The sequence below is a fragment of the Elephantulus edwardii genome, unplaced genomic scaffold, assembly GCF_000299155.1.
Source record: "Elephantulus edwardii isolate Elephantulus edwardi_28Jun2011 unplaced genomic scaffold, EleEdw1.0 scaffold00389, whole genome shotgun sequence".
Taxonomy (NCBI): domain Eukaryota; kingdom Metazoa; phylum Chordata; class Mammalia; order Macroscelidea; family Macroscelididae; genus Elephantulus; species Elephantulus edwardii.
The window spans coordinates 977,630-985,644 of record NW_006400139.1 but is presented as its reverse complement, the minus strand read 5'-3'; the positions used below and the strand labels follow the sequence as shown (position 1 = coordinate 985,644).

General features: G+C 35.4%; 1 protein-coding gene across 1 annotated transcript; it reads left to right on the top strand.

Annotated features, from left to right (window-relative positions):
- The first annotated feature begins 1,954 nt into the window (after nt 1-1,954).
- LOC102845836 (olfactory receptor 10AG1-like) lies at nt 1,955-2,899 on the top strand. The gene has a single exon (XM_006902313.1). The coding sequence runs from the start codon at nt 1,955-1,957 to the stop codon at nt 2,897-2,899; it is 945 nt and encodes a 314-aa protein (XP_006902375.1).
- Nucleotides 2,900-8,015: the final 5,116 nt, after the last annotated feature.

Below are 8,015 nucleotides of genomic sequence, written 5' to 3'. Positions count from 1 at the left end.
GAGTTTGAATTGGGTTAGCCAATTTATAATATTTCTATTCTATTCTATTTCATTGGCAAAGTGTTCTTCATTAGTTCTATGTTATATCCAACTCCTACCATGGTGGCCCTATGCAATGAAATGAAACACTCCTGTGGTATCTTCCTCTCAACTGTCAGTGCGTTGAGATCATCATTGCAGTCATTGTATCCATTGATCTCTTTGAAGGTCTTCTTTATTTTTGTTGAATCTCTAATAGATCATTATCTACATGGATAGATGGATAGATCATTATAGATAAGTAGAAACTAGATACACATACATTCATATGTACATTATACACATTGTTGTTGGTAAATGCCTTGGAGTCAAGTATGACTCATAGCGACCCTATGAACAAAAGGCCTGAAAGCCTTTCTGTAATTACCAATACTTATCAAAGTTCATAGAGTTCCTGGAGGCAGGTTCTTTAGGAAGTGTATGCCACTCATATGTTTATACGTGCATGTTAAGTGTGGCCAATAACAAAATTTCTACCTCACATACACTGTAGAAAGTATAAAAATGTTCAAAAACTGGAATTGGTAAGATTTTAATACTATTATTTATGAATATAAAATTAATAGCTTCTAAAAATTTGCAGATGTTGAAATTGGATTTTTTCCCCCTTATGCTAAAAATGTCTTTACATTGCGGGTATTTGAATCTGTATAACATGGTTCCTCTAAAACGTTTAGAAATATTAAACTTTGAAAGAGAAAACATGTTTTGTCCTCTTTATGTGCCATTGATTATCACTGATTCATAACCTGCTAAACCTGTGTCATCCTTCCAATATCTACTCTGGCCATTGCTGTAATCACAGTGTCAAGCTGTCAAATTGCAATTTCTCTTCTCTGTGACCCCTCCATTTTCCCAGGCATAATGTATTTTTTTTACCTTTTTTTATTTTAGCATTTTTAAAAATTGGTTTGCTTATGAAGGTTGTATTAATTGTGTTTCACATTATTCATTCTCATTGTGTTTTGTACAATCATTCTCATGCATATGTTTTCTAAAATCAATCACCATTGAACCTTGCCCATTACTATCCTGTCTTTTCATAAAGGACTGACCTCTCCTGAATAACATTCCCAAATTGCGTGAGACAACACTTTTGGGAGATGTAGAATAGTAGAATACTGTTTGCAGGTTCAGTTTTAAGTTTTTCTTATGTTTTTTTCTAGTTTCAGATTTCTTTTCAACATTGCTGATAAACTTTACCTGTAAAGATAAATGCAGATGGGAAATTTCAAAGATAAACAATGAGTTTATGAACATTTATGAAAGATACAAAGAATTTAAAAAATTATGCAATAATGAAGAGATAATTTGTGAAGCTCAAGTGTCAGATTATGCATGATACATGGAGATGGTTAGCTTATTATCATGTTACCATGTAGTTTAACAACAATACATAGCCTCAATATACAATAGGCTAAAGAAAGACAGACATTTTAAAAATACCACAGGAATATCAGTGTTAAACTACATTTAAATATTCTGTTCTATAATACATGAGTTGCACAGTATTTATTAGGAACGAGAAATGTGTTGTCATTCATAATATTATGAAACAGAATTGCGAAAATAAGGACAACATTCAAACTTACACCAATGAAAGAATTACTGTGTATGAACAAAACCTCAGGTTTTGAGATTATGAAAATCAAATGTAAAAATCACATAGCTCATCACCAGAAACAGGAAACAGGTACATTCTTAGCAGAAAAACAAAACAATACAAATGAATTGCTTTTTATGGATTTATTAGCAATAACTATAAAATAAGCTTTAACATCATTTTAGAACATATGATTTGTTCTTCTAGGGATTTGGGAAAATCATAAGAAAAATCTCCCGCCGTCTACAAGTGGAAATACAAAAGCCAAGGGAATTGAAAGAAATTGAATCTCTGATTCAACCACTCTTACAGATGAAACATGAAGTAAAAAAAGGAGAAAGTAACACATCATCAGTGATGCAGTTTTTACTGCTGGGATTTTCTGACCTTCCAAATCTCCAAGAGTTTCTATTTGGAGTGTTCTTCATTATTTACATAATTATTATTCTTGGAAATAGTCTCATAATAATGTTAATCAGACTTGATCCTGTGTTACAGAAACCAATGTATTTTTTCCTTGCAAATTTTTCTTTTTTGGAAATCTGTTATGTGTCTGTCATTCTCCCCAGGATGCTGGTGACCGTTTGGACTCAGGATAGAAGTATTTCTTTACTGGAATGTGCCACGCAAATGTGTTTTTTTCTTGTATTTGGGGCCACTGAATGTTTCCTCCTGGCAGTGATGGCTTATGACCGCTATGTGGCCATTTGTAACCCTCTGCACTACCCTCTAGTCATGAATGAAAAGATCTGTGTTAACCTAGCATTTGGCTCTTGGGTTATAGGTATGCCTGTCCAGATTGGGGAAACAGTTCAGATTTTCTCCTTGCAGTTCTGTGACTCTAACCAAATTAACCACTTCTTCTGCGACATCCCTCCTATTATCAAATTGGCCTGTGGGAATACTTTTATTAATGAGATGGTTGTCTATGTAGTAACTATGTTGATTGCTGCAGTCCCTTGTATGTGGATACTCATTTCCTACGGCAAAATAATTTCCACAATTCTGAAGTTGCCCACAGCGTCTGGAAGAGCGAAAGCCTTCTCCACATGTTCTTCCCACCTGCTAGTAGTAGTTTTATTCTTTGGGTCTGCTGCCATCACCTACTTCAGACCCAAATCCAACCACTCTCCTGGAACAGACAGACTCTTCTCCCTTTTCTACACCATTGTGACTCCCATGTTTAATCCCATGATATACAGTCTAAGAAACAAGGATGTTATTGCCTCGTTAAGAAAATTATTTCTCACAAAATAGTGTGAAAATGTAGGAACAGCCTATATAGCTGTAAATAAATGAATGTGGTATATATATATTCAATGGAATTACTTACCAATAAGGAAAAAGTGCCGATATGAACCGATATGAACACAGAACGAACATGGCAAACTTTATGATGCGTTAAATAAGTTGTAATGTATCCTTTATGATTTAACTTACATGAAATCAGTAGATATCTAAAAATCCAGCGATCATTTGATATTATAGAGGAAGGGGAGTTTTATCTCTTAAAGTTCTAAGTTTTATCTTAATAAGAATAATAGGAAAAAATAAATTGATTTTAATGAAAGTTTACAGAGACATTGGAATTCCATTCATTCATTGTTGTACTTTTCTCCCTGCCCATTTCTCTCCTTAATTTGTTTTTCTTTTTGAAAAGTAAAAGAAAAAAATTCTTTCATTGTTATTAAATCCCTCTTCCCAAGTCCACTCCACTATGCAGACTCCTGTCATAATAATGTCTAATCATATATTCCTTTTAAACAGTTCTCCTGTTTCAATGCAGTATACCTTATTTATCCCATTTTTCTCAACTAGCCCCAATCCTTATAATAGAAAAATTCATAAAAGGGTTTTATAAAGTGGAGAATACACCCAAGAGCACTTAATTATGTAAGTAGAAAATTGTCAATTTATGAATGCTTTGTTGTTTTTTGTTTCAGTACATTTTTTTCAAAAGTAGCATGAGAAGATTAATTATCTTTTTTTCCCCCAGTACATGTCAGAAAAAATTTCTAAATTTCTACATTCCTCAGGTGACAAGTTACTCACTTCTAACTATGAATATATTTTTAGATACCTGGCGTAGGTAGATTTTATTATTTTTGGATATATACTCAAAATACGGTCAATAGAGCATGGAAAAGCAACACTGTTGTATAAAAAAGCAAGATTTATGTTACTCTTTTAAAACAAAAACTGTGAAGCAAATTCAAGGTATTGAAGTTGATTTAATTCAAATTGTTATATATTATCAAGATTAGTAATTAAAATTAATCAGTTCACTATATCTGCCTTCTTATGTTTTGGCATTCTTCTGTCACTGTACATCAACAAGAGTAGATAAATTATGATTGTTTGTTAAATGAATGTTTAAAAAGTTAAATGTATAAATTTATATTATCATCCCTTTCTTGACACTTGGGAAAAATCCAGAATTTTTGAGTATTATTGAGCACAGATGGTTTTATCCTAGTCATGTTCTTATAAGAAAACATAGACTTGACTCAAGGTGTCTCAGAAAACAGAATACAACAGAAAACTCTTAACTATTTTCAGCCAGTTTACTTTGAAGATAAAAATATGACCTTCATAATTCCGTATTTCTATACCATCTCTTTCATAATAGTAGTTGAAGCAACTCTTAAGACCGTTATTGTAGAATGAGTATGAGGATTCGGGAAGGTGAAAGCAGAGGGGAGAGGATGAGTGGGGCTTGGTGGGGGGGAAGCCTGGTGTTAATCACAGGGGGAAGGAAATGGGAAATATTTGTGTGAAAAACAATGTATTCAAACTTTGTAATTTAACAAGGATCAAACTTTTTTTACAAGGACAAAATATTAAAATAATTTAGGGAAAAAAACCCCAATTCTGATTTAGAATAAAATGTCTATGATTTTAAAAGGGGAAGAAGGAAATGAGAAACCCAAGATAAGAGTGATGGAAACAATTTTGCAATGTGGTGACCACAAACAACATGGCAGGACTGTAAATGTTAAGCAAGATAACATCTCATCTTTGGAGGGCTCAAATGGCTACTATGTATACTACCAATCAACCAATAAGTTACTAGGCTAACCAAGCCTTCTTAGTGTTATATTTCTGTGCTTAATCTTTGCTGCTTTTTACCTTTATAAAAGTGTCTGAAATTAACCCTTTGACAGAATTTGAGAAATGAAGAGAACATCTCTCAAGGATAGGGTCAATATGCATCTCCCCAATTCCAGAATTTCATTTCAATGATGCACATTGTTGTTGTTGTTATGTGCCATCGAGTCGTTTCCGACTCATAGCGACCCTATGCACAACAGCTCTAAACCCTGCTCTATCCTGCACCAACCGCACCGCCTCTGACACACCCATCCCGATTACCCCAGTCACCGAATCCATCCATCTCATAGAGAGTCTTCACCTCCTGCGCTGTCCCTCCACCCTCCCAAGCATGATGTCCCTCTCCAAGGACCCGTCCCTCCTGGCAACATGTCCAAAGTATGTCAGACGAAGCCCCAGAATCCTTGCCTCCAAGGAGTAGCTTGGTTTAATCCTCTCCAAGATGGATCTGCTTGTTTTCCTGGCAGTCCAGGGTACATTCAGTACCCTTCTCCAGCACCACAGCTCAAAAGCATCCACTCTCCTTCTGTCCTCCCTAGTCATTGTCCAACTCTCTGATGCATAACAAGCGATTGCAAATACCATGACCTGTATCAGGCGCACCTTAGTCTCCAGAGAGACACTGTTGCTCCTGAGTATGTTTGAGAGGTCCCTAACGGCAGACTTTCCCATCGCTATACGCTTTTTGATTTCCTGACTGCTGGTACCAAGAGTGTTGACTGTGGAGCCGAGCAAAGTGAAGCTGTGAACACTCTCAATCTCTTCATCATCCATCCTGACGCTGCCAATTGGTCCAGTGGCGAGAATCTTTGTCTTCTTGACCTTGAGCCTTAGTCCATACTGAAGGCTGCAGTCCTTGACCCTTCGGAGCAAGTGCATGAGGTCCTCCTCAGTTTCAGCAAGCAAACTTAATTTATTTCCCTTAATAATTTCTGCTGGTTTTTTTTAAGATCATGTTATATATTAGTAGTTCTGATTTTATCCATTAAAAAAAAAACAATTTTATAAATATAAAAATCACTTCAAAGTATTTTTTTTAACTTTGTATTAGATATTGCATTAACGCTAATAGATAAAATCAACAATTTGGGTAATTCTGTCATTTATACATATTTTGAGTGAAATTTTACAGAGAATATTGGCTTTCATCCATATCCTGTTTTGTGATGTTGACTGCAATCTCCACATTGCAAAATAATTTCTCTCACCCCCACCTTGTGTTTCTCATTTCCATGCACCCATTCACACTCCCTTCTTGCCTTCTGTATTTGGTCTAGACTAATTCCCTTCCTGGAGAACTTTCTGTAAAAGGTCAAGGACTACAGTCTTTAGTATGGATGGAAGCTCAACATCAAGAAGACAAAGATCCTCACCAAGGGCCCAATTGACAGCACCATGTTAAATGGAAAAGAGCCTGAGGTTTTACATAATTTCAATTTGTTCAGCTCAGCTCCACAATCAACACTCTTGGCACCAGCAGTAAATAAATCAAAAGACTTGGATTTCCATTTATTCATTATTGCACATTTTGCTCCCCCCCCTCTCCAGTCCAGTTTTCTCTTTAAAAAGATTCTTTCATAATTTCACAATTGCCTCCCCTTACCTGTCCACTTTGCTACCTCTTATTCTGGACTGTTGTCATGTTTTAGTTATTTAATTAAAATATAAATAAACTGTCATATTTTTTAAAAAATAACAACAACAGCAAAGAAATCAAAAGACAAATTGCTTTGGGGAAAGCTGATATCAGGGACCTCTCAAAAGTGTTAAAGAGCAATGATGTCATTCTGAAGACTGAAGTATACCTAATTCAGGCCATGTTCTTCATGACCAAAGAAAACCAAAGAATTGATGACATTGAGTTTTGGTGCTAGGGAAGACTATTCAACATATCATGGACTGTCAAGAGAACAAACAGGTTTACTCTGGAAAGAGTAAAACCAGGCTGCTCCATGGAGGCAAATATTTTGAAGTTCTGTCTTACATACTTTGAGCATGTGGCCAAGAGTGATCATTCCCTGGAGAAAGATGTCATGCTTGGAAGGGTGGAGGGATGGTACAGGAGTATAAGACCCTCTATGAGATGGATTGACACAGTAACGGGGCTAATAGGGGTAGTTGTGTTGGAGATAGTGATACTGTCTCATCATAGATCAGAGTTCACAGCTACTGTACAAAATGTCGCTGTGAGTTGCAGGAGACTTGATAGCACATAACAATAACAACAACAATTATTTTCCTATTAATCCTAAACTGTTAATTGTTCAAAGGATCACACACTTCCTCAGTGTTTTTGTTTACCTCTTACATCTATTCATTGTTCAACTAAAAATTGAGCCTGAGGGGAGAATTCCATTCTGGATCGTGACTGTGACGAATGATCATAGGCTCGGTATGCACTTTTTATGGTTTTAAGTTTTGTTCCACACTTCACTTGATGTCTGTCTGAAAACACTCAATGCAATCTCCTTTAGATCAATTGTTATTTGAAGTTAAACAACTTGAAGTTCCTAATCTGAAAATTGTGAAGATTGAGCTTCACGTGACCCAACAGTCCTGAGGACTGGCTCCTTGCATCCACTTGAATTCTATTTTATCTTCTCTGCTCTGGACAGGGAGAGTCCAATAGTTACATCCTAGATAATCTCTCTTAAATTAAAATTGCATTCACTACTATTTTTAATATGTGAGAAAACATTTCCATTGTGTTATATGTTGTGCCAATGACCTTTACGTCTCCAGAAACTATGATCCCGAGCCTCCAGATGCGGAAACTCATTCCTTGAAGACATTAGTAATGACTTCGGAGTTTTCAAATATGAAAATTGGTTTTCACATAAAGTCATGGGACTTTTCAAAGTCCTGAAGAGTAATGATCTTCATCTAAAGAACAAAGAGCACTTGATTTAAGTTATAGTCTTTCCTATCACCTGTTATGAATCTGAGAGCTGGACAATGAATAAGAATTACAGAAGAATCTATCCCTTTGAGCTGTAGTATTGGAGAAAACTACTTAATATCCCATGGATTACCAAAAGAATATATCTATATCTATTTCTATCTCTAGCTCTAGCTCTATCTCTCTATCTCTATCATCTCTATATCTCATCATCATCTATCTATATATATCTGGATATCTATAGATATCTAGGTAGATATATATAGGTGTATAAAGATATATATTAAGAGATATAGATCTATTAAGATAGATATACAAAGAGATTTCACACACACATACACACACACACACACACGATGAACA

What these genes read in the sequence shown, in the direction of transcription:
- LOC102845836 (XM_006902313.1), top strand. Translation starts at nt 1,955, where the DNA reads ATGAAACATGAAGTAAAAAAAGGAGAAAGTAACACATCATCAGTGATG.